Source organism: Python bivittatus, unplaced genomic scaffold, assembly GCF_059951505.1.
Source record: "Python bivittatus isolate LINGU-HERP-01145 unplaced genomic scaffold, Pbiv_v1 ctg000480_np1212, whole genome shotgun sequence".
In the NCBI taxonomy this organism is placed as follows: Eukaryota; Metazoa; Chordata; class Lepidosauria; order Squamata; family Pythonidae; genus Python; species Python bivittatus.
The window spans coordinates 74,494,956-74,520,956 of NW_028277075.1; the positions used below are offsets into that span (position 1 = coordinate 74,494,956).

Sequence of the window (26,001 nt, forward strand, 5' to 3'; positions counted from 1 at the left end):
AATATGAGTTATCTGATTGAAGGTGGAGGTCTTGAACAGTAGTACAGTATTACAACTCTGTTCTGCAGATCTCAGCTGTCTGCATAAAAGATTTAAACTGAACAGTGTTTACACTTACTGAACTTGCAGATATATTTTAATAGTATGATCTAGGAAGTTTTGTGTCTTTTTTCCTTCTGTCACTGTTTTCAGCAGGGGGAAATGACAAAAGAAAAGTCCTTTGGGGGGGAAGTTCCTATTCATTAAATACTGGACTTGTATGTGGCTCCTTTTATTTTTAAACTTTATCAGGAATAACTTGTATGAAAGAGGTTTTTTTTAATAATCACAAAAAGTGATACATTTTATTTTTGAGATCTGAATCAAAACAGAGACTATCTATTATTCTCTGGAGTCTAAATTTTCTTTGCTATGTTAGTTGTATCTCCTGGTCTTGGGTATTACAAGGCTAGAGATTCTGCATAAGGAAGTGTATAGAATCATCCCATCCATGGTATTCAGAAATTCTCAAGTAACAAACTGAGGAGGACGGGGGAGAATCTACTAGAGTGTTGAAGAGAGTCAAGGTTGGAAACTTCATTGGGAATATATGTCATATAAGGCTTCATTAGAGGCAGTAGGTCTGAAGCAGCCCAATCAAAATTGGGCAGGTACCATACTTTATCCTTTTGAAATTTAGGTGGTTTGTACATTATACTTTTTCTCCTCTATAATTGCTAACTATGCTTATAATTTATAAGTATGCATATCAATTAACTTGTTAGGCAAAGTAGCAACATATTGGGTGGGAAAGAATGGTTAGGGATGTGAAGAGGTTAAGTCTGTGTCACTAACTTGAGCTAATAACTGTAAGGTTTTTTTCCTGTCAAAGAGAATCTTATTTCTATGAAATGAGCTTTATTGGGCAAAAGACTTGTAATCTTTTCAGTAAGTTCAGGCTTTGATGGTCATGAAACATTTAGCAAGAGCAGGGATTATGTACAGGAAGGGATTGAAATATGCTTCCTATTTTGAGATGGTTATGCTGTGGAACTCTTTAATTTAGTATAAGAAATTAATTTAAAAGTGGTGTTTGTGTTGTTATTTAAAGAATCTGAATTCAAGTTAAACCTTTAAATTAGAAATGAGATAGTCTTCTTGAAACCTATTTGTTACAGCAGGTGGTCTATGAGAACATACAAAGCTTGCATGGTGGACACTCCACTCTGACCAGGTAAATTGCTGTCTGGGTAAAGGTGTGCTTGAATTGTTAGAGAGAGTTCACTTTTTTAAAAATTTGAAACCTCTTTAACAAAGCAGAAGGGAACATGATGGTATTTCAACCTCCTGTCATGGAACAGATCCTTCGATGATTATCTAAAGTCCTCATGTCAATTTATCACTATACACCACTTGATGTGCTGGTAAGAGCTTCTGTTGCATACCTTTGCCCCCCTTCAAAGCTTCTTTTCTTCTGAAATATTTTAACTAGATAATAGCATATAGTCAGCCTATATATTTTTATGATGACTTTATCATAAGATTCCAGTTGCAGTCTCCTATCAGTTTAAATAATCATCTTTGTTCCACTTTGTTCTTCACAGAACTTGCTCTATCATAGCTATTGTTTTGGCTGTAGATTGAGTTTGGGGCCTTCCAGGTTGTATCGTATGCCTGCTGTCTGTAGTTGGTGTTAGACTTACCTTGGTTTTAGACTTAACAGAATGTAGAATTTAGGTATATTCTTTGACCTCTGTAGGAGAAATTGTGAAAATTATTGATGCATTGTGAGTTAGGAGTTCATGAAAAAAGTGTTAAGGAATGGCATGATAAGTAGTTTCATATGATATAAAAGACTGCTTTAAATGCATTATTTTGTTTGTTGGAAATCTAAGAGTAATTAATAAATCCTGAATGAAATCTATATCCATCCCATTTCTATTCATTTTTGCCGTTTGTCTTCCTGAATAAGTTGTTTTAATGTGGAAAACCAGAAAATAAAGTAGGGAAAATGAACCCACAGGCTGAATTACCAGGGTGTTTAGGGTACCCTGTTGTTGCTTCTCTGAGATGCTCAGATAGCATATTCATGCAAAAGTGTATGCCTTAGGACTCTGTGGAAGTGTATGCCTTAGGACTCTGTGCATCTATTGTTCAGCATGCAAGTTATGGCTGGATTAGAACACTGGAACTCTGGAACTGCATACTTGGGGTGCAACATTATGCCTACACAGAGTATGTGTTTACTTCTGATGGTTATTCATTCTTTCATTTGCTGTTTTTTCAGAGTAAGGATGAACATTTTGAAATGGCTGCAGCTTGGTTTCATAGAACTTTGTGGGAGGCAGAACTGCATATTTGGGGATACATGGGCTTGTAGTATTGAATACCTCTGCTAATGGTTGGTGTTACTCTGTCTTTCTTTTAGCTTATATATATTCCTGATTGTTCTCCATCAGCTCCTGTGAAGATTTCCCCCTTTAAATCATTGCGACGTTTAGAGGTAAGTTTCAAATACTGCTGTGGAGTCCTTTTAAGTATAGAGTAAGTGCTCTGTGGGGTAAAGTAGTGCTTCTCAAAAGCATATATAGAAAGCTGGATAGTGGGGATTTCATAGCTAAGATTTTTTCATAGTATTTGAAACTAATTTTAGTTTGCTGCACAATCTAAAATGAATCATTCTAAATTTAATATAACAATTATGTAACAGTGTGGAAGAAAGGGCTCAAAGAGATCACAACATTGCATAACGAAGATGCAACTGTATTTTTGCAAGGTGGTACTGTTTGAGTTAAGAAAGAATACATATGAAATAAACAGGATCCTACTATACCAGAGCTGGACTCTACAGAACTTGTTGAAATACAGCTTTTAGAAGTGACAGCTAGCAGGGGCGTGGATGAGAGATGCTGGCAGTTGTCCAGATGCTGGCAACATCTGGATAGAAACAGTTTCTTTACTGCAGTCTAGAATATGTATTCTCATGTCTAGAGAGGGGGTTATTGAACCTGCAATGGATATTCTTTTATATGCATGCTTCTTTGTTTCCTTACTTTAGCTGAGGTGTGTTCCTCTGCACTGTCTGCGGGGCCTGAGGTTTGTTTATTCCCAGTTGGAGGCTTTGACTTGTTCCAGATGTGTGAACTCCCTGGAAGTGAGTGGGGATATTCCATATTGGACTTTTTTTCTACCTTGGGAGGAAAAGAATTGTTGGCAAAAGTTATGCATCTTGGAGAGACTATCATGAGGCACCTGCATTAATATTTTCCTGATGAGTGTTATAGAACACCATGGTTTTAAGCTGAAGTTCACATAGAGGAAAAGGGAGGGAATTTTTTTTCTTAATAAAATTGCTTCCTCCTGGCAGCTTCTTGCCCCACAAGGAACAGTTTTTGGTAAGGAAAAAAATGGCATTCAATCTCTCTCATTTCCTTCTCTCTCAGTGAACTTCCTCTACAAATTGTATGTTCCTGTATTTGATCTGGCCCTATTCTTGTTCTTAAATACCTTTTGGGAAAGTTAATGAATTGTAATGAATGTCATGTATAGTTTAATAGTAAATGCAGTTACATGCTGTGGAGGATAGGTTGCTGTTTGACAAGACGAACACTTTTTGTAAAAACAAAATTGTGGCAGTTGTTGAGAGCTAGATTATATAACATGATGATTTTGCTATGAATGTATGAATTATGATATGTTAAAGAAGAGTTAAAGTGCCTTTTTTCTATCAAAATCTCGTGGAAAATTGCAGTGTGATTTCTTGCCAGTTTGTCATCAAAATTCAGCAGTGCGGTTGTTGGGACTGCAAAAATGGTATTGTAGTTGCCCATCCCTGTTTTAAACAGACACCTTATTACGCACGGTCTGTCCTGTCTATGAGTGTCTAAGCCATTGGGCAATAAGGAGTCCATAGTTATGCATGGTACTTTCGAGCACCACCATGTTTTTTTCCCAAGGGAATGGACATTTAAAGTGCTTCCTAGTGTGAAATGTCTTTCTATCTTGAAGCAAAAACTTAAATGCAAGTTGCTGAGAGGCACATGTGGCCACCTTAATTTTAGCACCCTGTTATTCATCTTCTTTATTTACAGGAGATCCTTTCTGCATGTGGAGGAGATCTCAGTTCTGCACTTCCTTGGTTGGAGTTACAGACAGCCAACTTCAGCTATAATTCTATTGGAACCTTGGATGATTCACTGGTACGTTGTGAAAGTAAGGTATGGCAAGTGGTGAAAACTTAGTTTTTTTAAATGGAATACTGTAACAGGAAGATTGCTAGAAATAAGCACACAGTCTAATAATAGTCTTGTCGATAGTCTTTTTCCTAGTTACTATCTTTCTCAGAAAGTGGGGTAGGAAGGATTTCTGAATGATTGTACTATAACTTGCCACCTGATCGCTGGACTAGTTGTTCCTTGGGTTTGATCCATTTGTCATCATTAAGCTCTTATTCTTTCTTTTCTCTATTAAGCAATTATTGAATGTCCTGAAGGCTTTGGATCTTAGTCATAATCTCATCCAGGACTGCCAGCACTACCTGACTGTAAGTATCTGGCAGTGAGCTCAGTGCTACCTTTCTGAAGTCAATTATGCCAGTTAACAAGCAGCCCTTTTTTACACTGATTCTAATGATAACACTCTGCTAAAGCACAATCTGCAGCTGGCATCCCAGGCAAATCAAAGGAAACACCAAATTTCCTTGAAGTGTTCAGAGACATTCTATTGCCACTTAGTACTCCATTTCCTGTGTTTCTGCTCTATAAACTCTCTTTAAAGTTCCTTATATCTTTTCAACTTATTTTATCAAATTCAATAATATATTCCTTCCTGGAATTAAGAGACAGTTCTGAATAGATAAAATATACACCAAAGGTAGAGTTATTCTGGCAGTCTGAAAACACACTGTCACAACACTACCATTTTTGATTTGCTTCTATCTTGCCTTCTGTTTTCTAAGGTTAAAAATGTTTATTTAATTTTTGTTTGGCAGGAGGCTATTTTAAATGTCTATTACTTTTTCACTTAATTATAGGTATATGATCTAATAAAAATCCCAGCACAAAACTCCAGTTTGATAATAATGCATGTGGTTATTCTTCATTTGCTTAAATTGAAAGGCATTTTAGTTGTTTTAATTCGAAGTTTACAACATCTAAAAATATATAGAATAAAAATCTTGAAATCTACATATTCATAAACTTTATGTCACGATAGTCTCTTAATTTTCCCATAATGTTAACATCACCTAGTGATTAAATATGTATCCTACCCATAAGAATAGGGGCTTATAGTAAATTCAAATTTAATTTTATGCTACAGACAAATTTTAAGGAACAGTTGGCTTTCTTGCTGTGCTACTCCATAATATTATTAGTACCCTTTGTGATTTATGGATGGATAATCATATGCCTTAGGAATTCTCTTGTACTAGGTCATTCTTAGGACTGTATGGGTTAAAATTATTATCTTGAATCAAACCTGAAAGCTAATAAGCAGTGAGTATAGCTGTTCATAGATTTTTGCAGTATCTTCTTTTCACCTTTCTAGTGGGGGTGGGCAGTTGCATTGATGCTGTCACTTCCAATATTTTATTTCTTATTTATTTATTTTGCTTCTAATCTGCCCCATTAGTGAAGTTCTCTGCGTGGATTACAAAGTTACTTAAAACTTCAAGTAATACATTAAGTAATGTTTTTAATTATTTATAGCAAGAAAATGGAGAAGCAATAAAGTACAATAAATAAATATTTTAGGGAAGATCAAAAACCTATCAAGCCTACCATTCCAGTGTAGTACTATACAAAGCATTTAAATCACAGTTGAATATAGAACTATAGAAATACTGGACAAACAGGAATGCTGGTAGCTGAATTTGGAAAAGTGGTTATAGAACCCAGGAGACAGAACTAGATATGTTGCTCTGAGTATTTGGAGACAGGAATATTCCATAAGCCTTGATCAATAAGGCTGTAGCTGTATCTGGACCAACAGAGTGTTCCAGCAGTGATTAGCAAGTCAGGTGCCCCTAAAAAAATAAGTGGATTGTCATTCTTGGATTTCTTGAGAATGAAAAACAGTTGGATATTATCAGTGCACTAATGGCACATCATTCTACATCTTTATCTAATACTCTTCTTATATTAAATAAAAACAAGTAATCGGGTAAGGTAGTAAAATTCGGTAGGGCAGGCTTCCTGAACATAGTTTTCTGTGTACTGTCCAACAGTATCTCCTTAACAAAGGTCACTGAGTAAATTGTAAGGATATTCTCTACAAGAGAATAGCAAGTTACTCTAGAACTGGAATTCTGTACAGACCAGAGGGGATTAAAGCAGTCGTCCAATTGCCTCCTGCTCCCTAGCTCAATCTGAGCCTCACCTTTTACATACCGTTTCTGGGTGAAAGCTACTTTTGGTCTGCATTCCCAGCTGATTTAACACTCTGAAGTCTTTGGTGAAGTATATGAAAGACCTGTACGTGAAAGACCCCACGTGAGCTGTAACATACGGCGGGCATTAATGAGAAAGGAGGTCCAATACATTCAGAAGAAAGCCCAGATTGGGGAAGATGATCTAGATAATCTTAGGGGATGAGGGCAGTTCATGCAAAGAAAAAAAAAAATCTCTTTTTGTAAGGGTTACAGCAAATGTATTTAAGTTTGAGTGGGTCTGCCCCCACTCAATGTTTAAAATCTGTATCTTCATCAAGAAATCAGAGATTATAGTAAAACAAATTAGCAATTGCACTAAATGCTTCCTAGATGGGAGAACTGCCAGTCCTCTTTGGCTACTGGTATCTTCTTGCTATGTAGTTATTGCCCTTCTTATTTCCAAGGACCTCATGTGGCTGTCATGCGCTAGTTGGCTAAGAACAGAGTTTAGGTCATATGCACCATTGGCAGAGTATCTAAATGTTTTAAGATAAAAAAAAGTGCTCTGCTAAAGATTTTAATCTTTTATGCTTTCATGAACAGTTTTGATCAGATATGACTAGCTGATGGGGGATACTTTTTATGTGTTTTTAGCCTGAGGCCCCAGGTAGGTGGCAGCATGTAGCTACCTTTGACTGATCACAAAAAGCTATGCAAAGTTGGAACTGGGTTTATATTTGGATGGGAAATACCAATAGGACTAAGCTGGGAAGTAAAAAGTAGAAGAAAATTCCACAAGAAGGCAATGGCAAATGACTGTTGTTGCTGAGAGAATGACATGTGGCTATGAAGTTGCCAAGAACTGAGCTTGATTCAAGGAGAATTTACTTTCAGTGTGAGAAAGAGAATGGGAAAGAGTATGAATGCTGAGATTTCCCCTCTTCTCTGTGCAGGTGCTGACGGAGCTGGAATACTTAAATGTGGCCTATAATTTCGTGTCTAAGGTGCCTGAACTTGGACTACATAGCTGGGCTAAACTGGTGACCCTAATTCTCCGGTACAACCACCTAGACAACATTAGAGGTAAGACCATAGTGGAAGGGCCAAAGGCTTGCACAAAAGATTGGAGTAGATTGGAGACAGGAAGCATAGTTTGCAAAAAGTTGCTTCTCTCTGTTTGTACTTATTCTGCTTGCATCTTCACAGGTGTGGAACAACTGTCAAATCTTCAGCACCTAGATATTGCCTATAACTTGTTGCTGGAACACTCTGCCCTAGCACCGTTGGCTTGGTTGCACAACATGAAAAGAGTGAGTATTTATTGTTATGCTAGAGTATTAAGGGAAACAGTGGCCCACAGTAAGCACTGTGTAAAATTGAACACTACAGAATCTGGAGAATGACTTGTCAGCAGTAATTGCAAAGCACTAGTTGGTAGGAGTCTCTCACTATTGTATGAGTTCAGTCTTGGATAAACAAGCAAATGTACTGTAGTAGTGAGAAAGCTGGGCCCAGAATGCTGTTTCAGATTTCCACTTTGCCATGAAACTATCTCCCAGAGTAACCCGTGTGTGGGTAGGGAAGAGATTTATAAATGCTACCTTGAGCAATATGGGGGAAGATACACAGCAGTTTTATAAAGGATCACAGCAGTACGGTATTTTTTAAATCTCAGGAAAACGGAGTGAGAGGGGTGAGTTTGGGGGAATGAATATAAGTGCTCTTTTTTTCTCTCTCAGCTGCATCTGGGAGGAAATCCTTTATGGTTCCATCCGAATCACCGGCTTGCTACTCTAGTGCATTTATCTCCTAGGGTTATTTCCTGCAGTGTGAGTATCCAGCCTGAGTTGTCAGTTCCCATAATTGCAGTATGAAGAAACAGTAGCTTCATCTGTTTAAAATAGTTGCCAATAAGACCAAGTCCTGTGTTTAGATAGCAGCTGACTTACATATTTCTATTATAGTGGAGCAGCATAGCTGTATGGCTGGGTCAAGCAACTAATAAGTGCATAAGGTGAAATTATTATTTGTACGAACCAGACATGTAACTTGTATTTATTCAGGAATGTCATCACCTTTTTATGAATAATTAAAAGTGAGATTGAACTAAAGTGATTAGTCAACACAGGACTGCAAAATGTGTAAGTATTAAGTAGGGCTAGGACCAGGATGAGAGCCAGTTTGGTATAGTGGTCAAGGCATCAGGCTAGAAACTGGGAGACTGTGAATTCTAGTCCCACCTTAGGCATGAAGCCAACTGGTGACCTTGGACTAGTCTGTCTCTCTCAGCCCTAGGAAGGAGGCAAGGGCAAACCACTTCTGGAATCTTGCCCAGAAAACTGCAGAGACTTGTCCAGGCAGTTGCCAGGAGTCAAAACTGACTTAAAGGCACAAAAAAAAAAAAAAAAAAAGGACTAGGTTAATGGGGGAAAACAAACTTATGCAACTAAAATGAGATATTTCTTTGTTAGCTATTAGATGTTTTTGTGATGAATTGCAGCAGGAATTGGAAGCCTGCGGGCCAAGTTTTCTCCCAGCCCCATTTTTATAGCTCCCAGAGCTCCCCAGGATTATGCTACCAAAGTCAATGGCAACATTGTGACTGTGGACAACATACCTAGCTTTTCCATTATAAAGAAAGGGCTGAAAATGTTTGCCCTGCCTGCACCACTTGGCATCGTCATATCACTACAAGTAGTCCTCTTTTACCAATGGTAATTGGGACTGGGAACTCCATCGCTAAGCGACACAGTCATAACATGTGACATCATGTGACTGCATCAACTTACAATAGCAGTTCTGGCAGTCCCAGTTGCTGCTGTTAGGCAAATCCTGCGCAGTTGCAGTGTCCCGTGGTCACGTGATCATCATCATTAAGCAAATCATTGTGAGTTGTTAAGCAAGGACATCACGTGCTCACCGTTTGCGACCTCCTGCTGGCTTCTCTATTGATTTTGCTTGTCTGGCAGTGAAGGTCACAAATGGCGATCACGTGACCGTGGGATGCTGCAATGTCATAATCGTGAGCTGGTTGCCAAGCACCCAAATCACAATCACGTGACCGCAGGGACACTGTGATGGCCACAACTCTGATGACCGGTTGTAAGTCCCTCTTATTCAACACCGTCATAACTTGGTTGTTAAATGAGGACTACCTGTAGTCCCTTTGGCCTTTGAGGGCCAGAAATATAAAATAAAAGTGCAGTGCCCCAGAAGAACAGTGTTACACACCAGCTTAAAGCAGCAAGTTGACCCTAGGGCTGAATTTGTATATTCTATAACTGAGAACTGTAACTTGTCTTCTCAATATAGAGTTAGCACAAATTCTACTTTGCATATTTAGGAGTTGGTGGGCTTGCTGAAAAAGTAGGATTTATATGGCACTATGTAGAGGACAAGAAATGTAAGCTGCTCTGTTCCTATGTTTTATTTTTTCTGTGATTACCATATGTTTCCACATAATAATGTGGGAAAAGATTTTTATTTGCTGACTCAAAAGAGTTTTGTTCCTTATTTTTTGTTTTCTTTAAGTGAAGAAAAGTGGAGTACAGCTTTCTTATAGGTTTCATTTTGACAGGGAATGAGTGTGTGGATGTTTTACTGATACATACTTTTTTGAAATACCAGTTCCTTCTTGATGAAGAACCCCTGTCTGTCTCCAGTTTACAGGTAGGAAGACATACCTAAACTCTTATTTTTCAGGTTTGTATTACAGTGAAAATTTGGGTTCAAAATCTCCTTTCATCTGAAGTAGTTCCGTTCTGAGTTTTCATTACTGAATTGTAGAATATCTAGAAACCAATAATACTTTTGTCCACGCAAGCAAAGTCATTTCCTTTTGCGTGATGAATCTCACTTTAGTGGTGATACAAAGTAGTTCCTCAGAATTGCTAAGGTGGCATTTGCACTAAAATAATATTAATAATAAAAAAGGAAGTAAAGCCTCAGGAAGGATCTTCTTACCCATTTATAGCTTATTCTATTTTTTTCAGCACCACTCAAAGCTGGATCATGCAGTTGCTCAACCACTCTGCACTTCAGGCTCAGAGAGAATCTTGATAAACCGGAATGCCCTGGAAAGTTCATGTGCTGCAGACCAAAGTGATAGCCAATCCCCCAAAGACAGCACATCTGTCGGACTGTCATCTCGGAAGAGAGCGAAGGTGGTTCTGCCACTATACGTGCTCAGGGTTTGGAACTGGCAGGATTGGTAGGGGTGAGGAAGATAGAAGAGGTCTTTGTTCTCCACTGGGAGCTTCAGTACTATGTGTTTAGTGATTGGAAGGGTGGAGCAACTCTTTTTGAATAAGATCTAATATTAATCTAGTAACTGATGCAACATTATGAGAATATCCTTAATTGTTTAAAGAAGTTGGGATTATGGAAAGGTTCCCAAGCCATCCCTTAAATGTGTGACTGTTTCAGCTGAAAGCCCTACAGTAGACTGGAATCCCAAACACTTTTTAAAATGCTTTCTTTCTTTCCAGAGGTGTGACACAAATATGGTGAGGTTAGTGTAACTTAATATTTAAGTAAAGAACATGGGAGAGTCAATTTTAGCCATTATTTATAACTTGGTTTTGTTACAGGGGAAAATTAAAGTGCGCAGGGCCAGTATTTCTGAGCCCAGTGACACAGAACATGAGTACAGAACTCAACCTCTCTCAGAAGGTGAGACTTAAATCACTATGGACCTATTATTTGAGATAGGATATGCATTGAAACTGTTTTCAGATCTTTGGGTTGGTTGGGTCTGTCTTCTCACAGGTATATTTCAGCAACATCAGGCAGAGATGGAGCGCATGGACAATGTTCGGGATCGCTTTGGGGCAAACTGGCTCCTGTATAGGCGACACCTGGAAGCAGATGGACCCAGAAGATCTACTGTCCACTCTAGCAGCCCCACAGGAGACTTTCTAGGAAGCTCAGGTGGGACATCGGAGAAGAGCAAGAGCACCATGCAGGAGCAGAAGCTTCCTGATGCTGCAGAAGGAAAAGAACTGGAACCGCCTGATCCTGAAATTGTGGTGGAAAATCCCAAAGCAACAGCAGAAAGGGATAGATCGATAGCTAATGAAGATAAAGATCAGGAAGAAATACTGGAAGGTAAATAATGCTGCTCCTGGGCCACTGTCCATTTCTGTGGGTAAGTGAGACTCTTCAGATGTTTAAATTCCACATAGGGATTCTCTCTCCCCCACGTGCATGTACGTGCACATGACATACCTATATTCGTATGCGTGTGTGTGTACTGTTTTAAAAAACATTTAATTTTTAAATCAATATACATAAAGATGTTACACTTAATAACAATTGCAAACAAAACTACTGAATTTCATTTCATTTAAACTATCAGAATTAGTTAAACAAAACATTGGATGAAATCTAGACTCTATGGAAATCATATTTCTGATCTTGCCTCTCTGCCAGTACAAAGTCATCTCAAAGGCTGAGAGGTGATATATTTAATTGAACCAAATTTACTTGGTCCACCATAATATTAATTTTAATAAGGAAACTACCTGTGGACATGCTCAAAGCAAATGTAGTAATGTTCCACAAAATTCATTACTTAAATTAATAATTAAAATAGATGCCAACCTTTTTTAACCAACTGCTAAGGAGTCCAATATGTCAGAAAATGTTTTTTTGCTGGACTAAATGGGTTTTTAAAAAATAAGAAATGTTCTAACATTTCTTAACACTCAAGCCATAGATTTTCTATATATGATACTCCAGTTCTGTATTCCAAGTTATTTGTATATTATCCACATATTGCTAATTTCTTAGTTTTTGAATCTAAATTGTTGGTTTTGCCTTTGTAAAAACTCCAATGCAGATAAAAGTTCTGAAGCTTCAGGGTTTGCTGAAAATTCAGGGCCAAACAAGGAGCATAGCAGACATTTTAACTGAATATATTGCCATTCAGCTGTTTTTCAGTAAATTATAAAACCCTGAGTTTATAGGGAAGGATAAATGCAGTGAAACTGTATATGACTTCTAGACTGTATATGACTTCTAGACTGTATATGACTTTCAAAATATTTTGAAAGCAATGAGTATGTTAGTCCTCTTAAATATTTTTCAAAACCTCAATTAATGACTAATTTTTTTATAGAAGGAGCAAACACCTAGTATTTCTCTTTTAAAGCTACTGCTTTCATATGAAGATTGTGGTTTTAATCCTGATTTCAAAGCGTATAAATAGTTTTTTTTGTTAACTAGTAATATATTGGAACAGGGATGAAACTAAATGTGTGGGTTCAACTGTCTTACTGTGAATATTATTACTTGATAACATGGAAGTCCTGGAAAGTTTTGGTTCTAACTGTGGTAGGAATCTACTGATGTTTCTAGCACTTATGGTTCAGTCATTAAGTCGTGTCCGACTCTTCGTGACCCTATGAACCATATCACGCCAGGCCTTCCTGTCCTTCACTGCCTCCCTGAGTTTGCTCAGTTTCATGCTTATTGCTTCAGTGATGCTACAGTCAGGTCCAGAAATATTGGGACATCGACACAATTCTAACATCTTTGGCTCTATACACCACCACAATGGATTTGGAATGAAACAAACACAATGTGCGTTAACTGCAGACTGTCAGCTTTAATTTGAGGGTATGTACATCCAACTCAGGTGAACGGTGTAGGAATTACAACAGTTTGCATATGTGCCTCCCACTTGGTAAGGGACCAAAAGTAATGGGACAGAATAATAATCATACATCAAACTTTCCCTTTTTAATACTTGGTTGCAAATCCATTGCAGTCAATCACAGCCTGAAGTCTGGAACGCATAGACATCACCAGACGCTGGGTTTCATCCCTGGTGATGCTCTGCCAGGCCTCTACTGCAACTGTCTTCAGTTCCTGCTTGTTCTTGGGGCATTTTCCCTTCAGTTTTGTCTTCAGCAAGTGAAATGCATGCTCAGTGGGATTCAGGTCAGGTGATTGACTTGGCCATTGCATAACATTCCACTTCTGTCCCTTCAAAAACTCTTTGGTTGCTTTTGCAGTATGCTTTGGGTCATTGTCCATCTGTACTGTGAAGCGCCGTCCAATGAGTTCTGCAGCATTTGGCTGAATGTGAGCAGATAATATTGCCCGAAACACTGCAGAATTCATCCTGCTGCTTTTGTCAGCAGTCACATCATCAATAAATACAAGAGAACCAGTTCCATTGGCAGCCATACATGCCCACGCCATGACACTACCACCACCATGCTTCACTGATGAGGTGGTATGCTTAGGATCATGAGCAGTTCCTTTCCTTCTCCATACTCTTCTCTTCCCATCACTCTGGTACAAGTTGATCTTGGTCTCATCTGTCCATAGGATGTTGTTCCAGAACTATGAAGGCTTTTAGATGTCGTTTGGCAAACTCTAATCTGGCCTTCCTGTTTTTGAGGCTCACCAATGGTTTACATCTTGTGGTGAACCCTCTGTATTCACTCTGGTGAAGTCTTCTTTTGATTGTTGACTTTGACACACATACACCTACCTCCTGGAGAGTGTTCTTGATCTGGCCAACTGTTGTGAAGGGTGTTTTCTTCACCAGGGAACGAATTCTTCGGTCATCCACCACAGTTGTTTTCCGTTGTCTCCCGGGTCTTTTGGTGTTGCTGAGCTCACCGGTGCGTTCCTTCTTTTTGAGAATGTTCCAAACAGTTGTTTTGGCCACGCCTAATGTTCTTGCTATCTCTTGGATGGGTTTGTTTCGTTTCTTCAGCCTACTGATGGCTTGCTTCACTGATAGTGACAGCTCTTTGGATCTCATCTTGAGTTGACAGCAACCGATTCCACATGCAAATAGCACACTTGAAATGAACTCTGGGCCTTTTATCTGCACATTGTAATTGGGGTACTGAGGGGATATCATACACCTGGCCATGGAACAGCTGAGAAGCCAATTGTCCCATTACTTTTGGTCCCTTACCAAGTGGGAGGCACATATGCAAACTGTTGTAATTCCTACACCGTTCACCTGAGTTGGATGTACATACCCTCAAATTAAAGCTGACAGTCTGCAGTTAACGCACATTGTGTTTGTTTCATTCCAAATCCATTGTGGTGGTGTATAGAGCCAAAGATGTTAGAATTGTGTCGATGTCCCAATATTTCTGGACCTGACTGTATCTAACCATCTCATCGTCTGCCATCCCCTTCTCCTTTTGCCTTCAATCTTTCCCAGCATCAGGGTCTTTTCCAAAGAGTCCTCTCTTCACATTAGGTGACCAAAGTATCTGAGCTTGAGCTTCATTATCAATCCTTCCAATGAGCAGTCAGGGTTGATTTCCTTTAAGATTGACTGGTTTGACCTCCTAGCAGTCCAGGGGACTCTTAAGAGTCTTCTCCAGCACCACAGTTCAAAGGCATCAATTCTTCGGCGCTCAGCCTTCTTTATGGTCCAGCTCTCATAGCCATACATTACTACTGGAAAAACCATAGCTTTGATTATGTGGATCTTAGTCAGCAAGGTGATGTCTCTGCTTTTTAATATGTTGTCTAGGTTTGCCATAGCTTTCCTCCCAAGGAGCAAGCGTCTTTCAATTTCATGGCTGCAGTCTCCGTCTGCGGTGATCTTGGAGCCCAAATAAATGAAGTCTGTTACTGCTTCCATTTCTACCCCTTCTATTTGCCAGGAATTAATGGGTCCAGATGCCATGATCTTAGTTTTTTTAATGTTGAGTTTCAAGCCATTGGGTCTTATTGGGAAAGAAATTAAAATTTGATTTTAGATATCATGAAAAATGGATGCTTTGAAATAATTCTAATTTTAAAATGATAGGAAAAGTTTTGAGGGGGAAATCATGAACCAAAATGGAAATAACTACTGTTACTTTTAAAATTTTTGAAAAGCATGTGTCTATCTCGATATAGTCACACAGAAAAGAGCAGCACAGGGACAACAAATAGATATTGATTGAGTTAACTATTGAATCAATTGCCTGTAAATAACATTGATTGATCCCTATCTGCATGTACCAACATTCTCTCTTATGTACCCACTACTTGAACACAAAAACAGGTACACTCACACATATTTTGCTGATGGAGATGGATGAGGGAAAGAAATTGCTGCACTGGGAAGGAAAGAGTGTAAGAACAAAACTGAATAGAGATGGGGTAGATTAAGAGATACTGAATAGGGAAGGAAAGAAAAGAGAGACTTAAGCACTACAATTAAAATTCAACATTGAAGTTCAGCAGGCAAGCAGCTCCAATTGAAACTAATCTTCAAAGGCTTTCAGGTTTTTTAGCATCTTTGTCTGTGGTCATTCTGAATTGTATAAATAAATAAGTACTTTCTCCCATTCTGTTTTCTTCTATTCTTCTCTCAGAGAATATGAGATGGGGGCAGCCCTCCATTTGAAAAATACCCTTATTCTTATTATGGATGTCCTTCTGGAGAAATTTGTTCTGTGATCCTCTAGTAAAGACAGCTCACCTGTAAGCCTGGGAATTTGTAGGGGTTTACTAGAATAGTGTATATAGTAGCTTCCTGCAAAATTCAAGAACTTGTGAAATAAGACTATCTAACATTTAATGTTGGGTCATTGTTAGAGGAACACTTGTAATTGTCAAACAGTTCCTGTTAAACACTTTACACAAAACACATTTTAGTGAAGTCTAGTATGTTTTAATTCCATTGAAGTAAACGGTTGTGAACAACCAAGATGGTGATAGTTTGTGACCAGGTGAGGATTTCAGTTCTTTGCTCCTTTACTAAGTGTAAATGTGTTCCTCTCAATTTCTGGAATCTGCCACTGTTATTAATAGAATGTTCTGCAAGTGAGCTTTTATTGCTTCCCTCATCTGTGATGGCAGGATCTCAAATGTTGCCAAACAAACTAAAAATAAGTTCCACAGCCAGAGAACATGGGTTGTCAAATCCTGTCAGCTTATCAAAAAATCTTCGTTCAACAAATCATGTTGTGTTGTTGATGCACTTTGAAGGACAACACACCCCATACAAGCAAATAACACTTTGTGAGAAATGCAAAACTTAATGCTGTTTATACTTTACTTTCATTAAAAGAGATCTCAAATTGTGTCTTTGATCTTATTTGCCTTTGGGATATTTCTTACAGAGTAAATGAAGCTGCAGTTTTCCTCTGCTGTTTATAAAGAATGCTCTTGTTCAGTCATACTAAATGAAGATATTGAAACTATTTGTTAGAAACCAGTTTTTGGAGTCTAGTTCCTTCTGTCATGCAATTTCCAAGTACATTGGTAATACCCCAAAGTCAGCATTGTAATACAAGCAAAATCATGTTGTGTCTGTCACAAAAGTATCTTTGATTGCATCACATATCGTTGTTAAATTTCAAAGCTGTCTCATTTTCCATGGTCTTTGCAACCCCCCAATTTCTGTGGATAGGCTTTAAAGATCTGGGATTTCATGCATTCTTATCTGCTAAAACTGAATAGGATGCAGAGGAAGCTAATGCGTATATTTTTATTGGCAGTGGATCTATGCCAGCCTGTGCTAGTAAGCCAGATAGAGGGCGATGGCGACCCAGAGCCAGACTGGATCTTCCTGCGAGTCACTGCGCAACATGTTATGGAGGTGGAGCTGAGAGCAGCCAAGGTTTTACACAGGCTGGAACTACAAAGTCTTCAGAAAGTAGAGACTTCAGAAATGCGCTGGAGAAGAAAGGTGATTTCAACTGTTTCCATGCAAGATTTAGTCTAATAAGCTGACTATCATGCAGCCCAGACTGTCACTGCCCAATGGTTAACTGGATCTGTACGTGGATTTGCAATTCTGGGAATACCTGCAGAAGATCTGGTTCGCATGCTGAGCTCAGCTGTACTGTGTTTGGTTTGATTTTGGCGTAGCGAGTTGTGTGTATCTGGCCCTAGTGGTTAGTAAGCTGTGGCTTACAGCTTTTATTTTGTGTGAATCAAGAAGTTTTGTCGTTTAGTTAGTTTTGGCTCCAAGTAATTTGTGAACCTATAGGCACTCCCTAGAGCAGTCAGTGGTGCTGAGCTAATGGTCTCAGTATATAGGTTCGCTGTCTTGCTTACCTCTCATTTTTGCACTGTAATGTAGATACTGCAGGACTTAATCAAAATCTTTTCCTTCTTGAAGGGAAGCTGTTCCTTCCTTGGCGTTTCACGTTCTTCTGCCTAAGATTTAGTTTCCTCACTTCCACTGATTGCATTAGAACTAGGAAATTCAGAGCTAAAACTAGGAAGTTCATAGCTAAACCTGGCAGTTTCTGCATAGGTGGCTGTAGGAATTTGGAAGCTGTAGAGAAAGCCTTTATGGTTTGGGCTCCTCCCACCTGCTGTTCAGTGCTGCTTCTTGGCACATCTTTAAACCCTGACAGTTTGACATCCATAAAGTGAGTTTGGGCTTTGCAATAGCTTAGATCTGCTTTGTGGCCTGCATATTATTTGGAAGTATGATTAGAATGCATACAGCTCAGTTGTCTGGGTTTTTTAAAAGTGGACTTTCTTGGAGACATAATGAACTGTGTATCATTCACAGAAAGGCAGTGTGTAAGTACTTGGAAACTGGAAACAGAAATCGTCAGTTTGGGAAACTTTTCTTTCACCTTGAGGAGGTAAAATTGCTAGTCATTATTAATGCAGGCAGAAGCAAAATGTATAATACAAATTCTTAATTTATAACAGCCACAGACAAGATATTGGGTGGCAGTCAGGCACAGAGTAGCACATTCTTATCCATAGGAAAAGTGAGTAGCTGCAACACTGATCTTTTTGCTGCTCCCTGAACTTTGAATAGCTTATATCTATACTGATACTTAATTATGGCTTTTTTTTAAAACTGGAGTCAGTATCTTCTTCTGACTGGAAAGTTATTTCTTTTTGGAAATAGGACCTGGAGCGTGAGTTTCCTGTTCTTACCCTCTATTTCAACTATATCTGCAAGGACCGTCAGAAACGTTGCTATGTAGTATTGGATGACCATCCTGAACTGCGTATGCAGGTGAGCACAAAGCCACTCTAGAAGGGAAAGTTGCCCATTTTTTTAGAGAAAGTAAAGTGGGGGCAGTCTGAATCTTACTGAATTTGGGAGACGCATAGTTGCTTCAGATCCACAGTGGACAAATGGGAAATCCACAATAGGAAGTGAAGACAAAAATGTTCTACTATTTAACTCCCTGTCTGCCTACCTTGTGCATACTGCATGTTGGTCCTGTAATAACTGATAAGCGTCTCTCTAATCCTTCTTTGAAGCCATCTATGGCAATTATGACCATTCACACTTTGTTGAGCAAATTCTGTAAACAAGGCGTTTTTCTGTCTGGAATTTATTTTGACATTAATACAGTATTTACACTTGTATCCTTTACCCTCTTCCCCAATAGAATGCATTCTTTATTCAGAGCTGTTATAAAATGTAATCATATAGTACATGAAATATGGTAGTTATTGCCTTGTATTTTACTCAAGTCTTACCACTCTTTCCAGGATTTGCTCAGAGTGCTGGCACCTACCCTGGAGAAAAATAGGAAGAACAGAGGATTGGCAGAAGGTCCAAAGCTCCAGTGTCTAAAATGCAAACAGGAGTTCCTTGGGTTCCAGATACTTCAGTTACAAAGACAGGTCTCTACAAAAGAGAGTATAGCTTTCTCTGAGCAAGGTATGGGGTATGGTGTGGGCTAAAATCCTGCATCTTACAACATGATTCCTCTCTGTGCTGTTGGAATAATGGAGTGAGGGAACAGTGACTGATGGCAACAGCCACTAACCCTTTAAGCCTAGAGAGCTCTCTTAGAATTTTGAGCATGTGTTGCAGATGATGTAGCAAAATACTACATCACCCATATCCCTGCTTATCTTTGTCCTTTTTCTGTGGAAATTGATTATGTGCCATCAAGTCATTGTTGATACTTAGTGACCACATGGATAGATTTTCTCCATGACGATCTGTCCCTTAACTCATCTTTTGGGTCTTCCAATGGTGCTCTCATTGCCATTGTAACTCGGTCCGTCCACCTTGCTGCTCATCGTCCTCTTCTTCTCTTTCCTCCACCTTTCCTAGCGTTAGAGTCTTCTTCGGAGACTAGGTCTTTGCATAATGTATCTGAAGTGGGATAATTTGAGCCTGGTCATTTGTATCTCAAGTGAGAACTCTGGGGTGATTTGTTCAATGATTCATTTGTTTGTTTTCTTGGCTGTCCATAGTATTCCCAAAAGTCATCTTCTGCTTAAACTTTATATATCAAGAATGAGATACTAGGAAATAATTAGCATTCTGTATACAAAGATCTGGGGAAATAGACACACTCTAAACAAACCACTGAGTTGCTGCCACCCATCATTATTTTCCAAGAAAGCATGAGGCCCATTTAAGCCCCAGATTAATATTTAGAAATAAAATTAAGCTGGTGCTTTGCTGTGCAGTATGCCACCTTTTCATTTTTTTAAAAAAATTAGTCTTTTAATGTAAAATGTCTTGTGAGACAGGAGGTCTGACAGATAACAAGAGTCATGTACAGTTCTTCTTTGAATCTGAAATTACTTGCTAGGCTGGTTTCTCATTAACGTTTGTTTGTAACTATACTTTCTAGATCCCTAGAGATCTGGAACCTTTGAGTTTATTTAATATCCTATATTAGGGAGGGTTTTTGCTTTTTAATGCATTGATTCTGTATTGTGTTCTGAACATATCAACACCTGATGGAATAACATTTAAAGTGTTGGACCAGGACTGGGTGACCCAGCTTCAGGTCCACTTTCAACTATGTTAACTCACTGGATGACTCTGAGCCAGTCATTCCAGCTCAACCTACCTCACAGGATTGTTATTAAAAGATAAAACAAAGGAAGATTCCAAAACAAGCTACCTTGAGCTCCTAAAGAAAAGAGGGATATAAATGTAGTGAAGTATAAGAATAAGATTTTTGTCTGGTTTTATATTTATTTTCCATCTGAGATAAAATATTGCATTATTTGATATACTCATTTTCTGCAACATTTGAATGGATTCCTTTTAGAAGAAAAATACTCTGACACTCTATTTGATTTCTAAGAAAAAAGTTCTTTGTTCAGGATTGTATGTAAAAGGCTAACGTGAAAACGCTGTAAAGCACTCTTGAAATAATTAGCCAGAGATTCAAGAAGAGGATGCGGAATGTCTCTGAGGAAAAGGCAGGGTGGCTGATTCATAGGTCCTGAGGTTGGTTGGACAAGGAAGCTTTGGAAAAGAACCTGGTGTTTGATTTATTGGACTAAGTTGGTGATGCAAAAAAATGGTTTTCTTTTCTCTTCAGATGTTGCTGCTTCCAGTGAGACCATTATCTGCCCTGGTTGCTCTAGTGATCATGTGGTCATCTTACCGTGTGATAGGCATTCGAATGCACCAATGCTCTCTCAGGATTGCTTCAATGAAAGCCAGCAGGAGGCAGAGTCCAGAAAATTTTACATTGGTGATGACAGTAACTCTGAAGCAGGAACCAGTTCCAGTACCCAAATTCAAGAACTTAGTAATGATCATGGCAGCACAGCACATTCCAGTTCTCGCAGTTCTGAAGGAGCTGATGCTTCCAGGAGGGATCTGAACTCCAAGAGTCAATATTCCTCCCTCAGCCACATAGATACCAATGGAGGGAGCCTGATGGGAAGCTACCATTATGGTACTTCCCGTGGCCGCACCCCTTCCCAGCTGTCCATGAGCTCAGAGCAAGAGGAGCATTGGAACCTTAGTCCCCGTGAGTAGCTACTAACATCTGATGTGGGCCTTGGTGTGGTATAAATTATGGGAAGTTGATGGACATCGGAAGCAATAGTGATATAAGCAAGATCCTCTACCCAGAGTCAGTTTAATCCACATGTTAAATTGCTTCCCTCCAAGCACCCCCAACATTGTGTTCCTATGTAAATAGAGGATTATTTTGCATCAGCTATAGAACAGGAGCACCACCTGCTGGTAGTTAAGGCATTGTATGGCTATTATTTTAAAAGTCTAATGATTTTCAGTTGTTACTTAGAATGCAGCCAAGAAGTTTGCTCACTATGTGGTGTAAAGCACTGCTAAAGTTTTAATAGTAATTATATGTACATTGGTAGTGACAAAAGGAGGTTAAAACTACAAAAAAGAAAATTAGGCATGCTTGCATTAGGCAAGTCTACATTAAAAAAAGTGTGAATGAGAAATGCATCTTTGAATTTGTCACACAAACCAAAATCATCTGCCTTGTATGTGGAAAATTCTTTAGTCTGAACTTCTGCAGAAGTGAATGTCTAATTATGAAGTGAATGTCTATTATGAAGTTCATTTAGGAAATCAGCAGTGGGGGAGTGGTGGGATCTGAGAGGGAAAGACAGTGGAAACTAAGGAAGCAAAAGAGGATAGTAGAGATGGAGTGCAGACAGTTCTGTGAACAAGGAAAAGAAAAGCTGGAGGGATTACTGGAAGAGGTTTTCAGGGAGACCTGTACAGCGTTAAAAAAAAAAAAGGAGGGAAAGTTGATTTATATTTGAGAATAGAGTTTTTGTAGTTAATAGAGCAGATCAGCTTTTTGAATTAATGAAAACGGATCAGTGGTATTATTACTGTACCCTGCCATTAACTTAGAAATATGTTATCTTAGAAAATGAGAGTGCAACTATTACTGCATTTGTCTTTGGATCTGTCTCTGTTTCCAAGTGTAACAAAATATGCTTTGTTTTAGGGCATAATTTTGATGTGTCAGAAACATCCATTATTGCAGAACTGTGAGCGGAGGGCATCTACATACACATAGGATGGTATTGTTTTGTGTTGATCTGACTGGGCAGCCATTTGCATCTTTCTGAATGAGATGTGATGGCTTCATATATTTCTAAAAGCTTCTCTGACTTGGATAGTGAAGATTTGCACACTCTAGAGGGGGAGTTTCACTTTCAAAAAGCCATCGCTCAGTTTAACTGAATGGAGTTTTGAGCCCTTCTTACTTAAGCAGTGGACTAATGGCCATATTGAAAAAGATCTAAAATTGGTAATTATATTTGGTGTAGGAATAAATGACAGCCCTCTGTCAACTTAAATGATGCTGTTGACCACTCAACCCATTGAAACCAATTCATTAACTCTAACGCTTTCCTTTCTTAGCCACCAACAGTATGTTGGGCATGCGAGACTTATTCTCTGTGGACCATCGGCTAAAACTTTATTTAGATATGGAAGTCTTTGAGAAGGCAGAAGAGTTCAAATGTTTTCTCAAGGTATGAAAAGCAGTTCTCCACAGGGTTGCTATTGGGAGCATACCTGGAATTATTGTGGCATAATCATTTTAGCATGCTCCTTCTAGGTAGCAGTTGTGAAAAATGGACGGCCTGGGGAGTTCCTAGTGCTCTTGGTGGCTTCAGATGTCCAACTTCATGTGTTGGAGGTAACTGGAGAGATAAGGTGAGTAGTGCTGTTTTAGGGATGTATCTCTATGCTTAGAAGTGTGTCTTGAAGGTAGTTGACAATGCTATAGCTACTAGAGTCTTAAAACTAATCAGTCTGTCTCTGTCTCTATTATGCTGAATCAGATACTGTAATCATGGGGAAGAGGTCTTTTTCATCCCTTGGTTCCTGAGATTTTTTAATAGGAGGTGCTAACAACTGAACTGGGATTTTTATTCATAGAAAACAACTACCATATTACTGAGCTGTCTCTCATCTCCTTTTTAATTTCTATACCTTTCTTCAGAGCAGTCTTCAAAACAAGATAAAATTCCAATAAACCAAACACCTTAATGTTTAAATGTATCAGAAGAACTGTCAAAATAACAATTTTGGGGGGCACTGAATGTTAAGTACGCCAACCCAGCCTTTCTGAGGAGGAAATTGCGCACTAAGAAAATTATGAGTCTGATCACCACTTACCATACCTTGGATGGGAGAACAAGGAGCCTCATTTATATAGAGCTCATTTATATAATGATTTGTTGCAGAAGCAGGCATTCTCCTCCTAAACTGATAAAAATGCAGTGAACCTTTCTCACTGCTACCATCTGCCAAACAAACCATCCTCTATTTTTTACTGGAAGAGTAGACATCACCTTGCTAGATGGTGACATGCTGTTTGGTTCATCTACTAGGGGACAACCATCAGATTGGCTAAAGAAGGGAGACTGTCACTTCCTGTCTGATCTCTCTTGCTTGGAGGTGGGATTATGTCATCAAAGCTTACATATGGAGTTTGTGAATCCCCGTGTCTCCTATACACTGCTACTTCGCAACCAGAGCCGCTGCAGAAGATTTCTCCAATGCTTGACATGTAAGAAAAGATATTGGGCTACGTTCATGATCTAAGCTTTTTGTCCAGTTCCATGTGAGAGAAATGTCTGTCTGAAGATAGCTTGTATGATACAGTAGTGCTAACCAAGTGTTGGTATCAGTGAACTTCTGTAAACTGTTTAGGTTTCAAAAATCAGTTGAAGTGAGGCAACAGTCTAGTCCTGATACACACCCTTTGCTGGAAGATTCACCTTAGGTTATCAAGACTTCCTTTAATGTCTTCATGCAGACCTCATAGAAGAATTGCCAAGTAAAAGCAGGAGAAAAGTCCCAGAAATCATTGTAGTAGAAATGAACTCACAGCACCCATTATGGTAAGAAGCTCATTGCCTTTGTACTGTGCAAGTAAAAGTAGCCTTAGAGTTGATGTGACATGCCTGGGATATGTAGCGGGAGGTTCAACCTGTACAAGAGGCAGATCAAGGCAAGTGAAGGTGAATATACTAACCAATATATTGCTAATTACTTGTGCCTATGCTGTAGGCCATTGATTGACAAGGATCTTGCAAGAGAAGCTGCAAGTGGTTCAACCAGACCATTCTTCTACTTACTGACATACCTCATCCAAGGTATGGAGACTAGTGTGTTTGTGTGTTCCTTACATTGTTTTTTCAACTGTACAATAGTCTTGTAATTGGAGTTTTGTAAGTGGCCCAAGCAATTCTTTTTTCCAGGGTCTTCTGCATTTCCTGTGACTTTGCTCAGCACTCGTAGTAATATATTCTTGGTGGAAGAAGATCATCAGTGGCAACAAGTCCTGCCTTCTTCTGGTTCAGGCAGTGATATTGAGAAACAGCCCAAGGACTGCATCCTGCTGAAAGCAAATGAGTCAATCAGTAGCATCAGTGGTGTAGTACTTTACCGTTTCTCTCCTTGTGATGTAAAGCTGCAACTGTATGATGAGGTAAAAAATGATGTATGAGGCTTCCTTCTGGGATATTAAAAAATTCACAGGTGTGGGTGCCATTAAAAAGGGCTGTCAAAGGAACATGAGCATTGTTGCATGGTTAATTTATCTCTTTAATTTTACATATCTTTTACTGTGCCCAAGGTAAATTATAATTCAGGGGGAATCAGGGTCTCGGGGGAAATTTAGCTCCGTTTGAGTTTGGAATGGAACTTGAATTGAGAAATACACTTCACTTCCCAGCTGAGACTTGCTAACTGAGGTTAGTCTAGGGGCTAGTTCCTAGTAAACTGAACACCATCTTTCCTTTTGCAGGTCCTAAAAGTGGAAACCACTTGGCATTTGCGAACAGAATGCCCTGACTTGCTGGCTGAATTGGTGGAGTGGCTACGTGTGCCCTGGGAAGAAATGTTCTCAATTGCTCTCCGTAAGACAGTACTAGAAGTGCTAGAGTGAATTGAAGAACTCTTGACTACAGTGTTTCTGTTCCTCTTGGATTAGAAGAATAGTTCTTGCATCACCTTCCAGTCTTTGTTGCTCATAACAATTTTAAATTTTGCTTCGGTTGGAAGTTTTAGCAACATTGGGTAACTGCAACTGGATAATTTGCATCCATCCTCTTTCTCAACATCATAGACCCTTGGATGTATGCAAAATGTCTTCAGTGACTGTGCATGGGTCATATCCTGTGAACCAAGAGATGAGTCAGGCCAGCCTGGCAGATCGCTTCCTATTGTACTGAAGGAGATTCCAGAGTTAAGGTTAATCCTGCACTTGTCACTTTTTGTTGGATAGCAGCTGCTGGAGATTGTGGTGGAAGTTATGCAAAGTAGTTAGATGGTTCTGGACTGTGCATAGAACTGGATTATGATGGATCAGAAACATGAGCCTGGAACTCTCACTGCAAATCTGTGAAACTTTTTGACTATTTTTGCTTTATTATGCAGAACTCACTATCCAGACTGGTTTAGAATATAGGCTGGAATCTATGACCCTGTGCTGGAAGAACCTTTTCCTGGGTTGTTTTGGTTATTGGAATAGGGATATGAGAATTCTTGTATATTTATGTCTCTGTGCATGCAGAGATATTCATGCACTCAGGGTACAAGTCACTGGAAGCCATAGCCTTCCCTGGACAGGACAGAGTTAAATTTTAAGTGTAAACTTTTTATATATGGTGTTAAATAAAACTGGTTTTTATGAACTCTTTGCTTTTTCTGAGATGATTTGGATGAACATTTTGGGGCTAGTGGCCATATCTGAATTTTGAGAAAATATTGTGGTGCCATCAAAAGAAGGCTAGCAAGTGGAAAACTGCTTGTTCCTTCTGAGAAGAGGGGAGGGGCAAGAACAAGGACATGTGTTGTCAGACAAATGTAATTCAACTTACTTGTTCCAGTTAGTGGTGGGCAGGATTTCTCAGTGATTATCTTACATAAAGGTCCACTAAGGTGAGCCAATTCCCAAGGTTTTAAAACACTTAAAACTCTTCTTTTTCCA

At 39.0% G+C, this 26,001-nt stretch overlaps 1 protein-coding gene across 3 annotated transcripts in view; it reads left to right on the forward strand.

The window, feature by feature from the left end:
* Window positions 1-25,704, forward strand: part of STK11IP (serine/threonine kinase 11 interacting protein) — a 34,824-nt gene extending 9,120 nt beyond the window's left edge. For 2 of the 3 annotated variants that reach the window (XM_088146326.1, XM_088146327.1), the window contains exons 4-25: window positions 2,408-2,482; window positions 3,038-3,133; window positions 4,071-4,178; window positions 4,451-4,522; window positions 7,303-7,432; window positions 7,556-7,659; window positions 8,089-8,178; window positions 9,977-10,018; window positions 10,342-10,512; window positions 10,939-11,020; window positions 11,117-11,455; window positions 16,819-17,009; window positions 18,198-18,308; window positions 18,794-18,965; window positions 20,599-21,036; window positions 22,419-22,531; window positions 22,618-22,715; window positions 23,396-23,574; window positions 23,824-23,908; window positions 24,078-24,163; window positions 24,269-24,498; window positions 24,817-25,704. In XM_088146326.1, the coding sequence (XP_088002452.1) occupies window positions 2,408-2,482; window positions 3,038-3,133; window positions 4,071-4,178; window positions 4,451-4,522; window positions 7,303-7,432; window positions 7,556-7,659; window positions 8,089-8,178; window positions 9,977-10,018; window positions 10,342-10,512; window positions 10,939-11,020; window positions 11,117-11,455; window positions 16,819-17,009; window positions 18,198-18,308; window positions 18,794-18,965; window positions 20,599-21,036; window positions 22,419-22,531; window positions 22,618-22,715; window positions 23,396-23,574; window positions 23,824-23,908; window positions 24,078-24,163; window positions 24,269-24,498; window positions 24,817-24,957 (3,153 nt within the window). In that variant the 3' untranslated portion in view covers window positions 24,958-25,704. The other variant, XM_088146328.1, reaches the window with a different exon arrangement.
* Window positions 25,705-26,001: the final 297 nt, after the last annotated feature.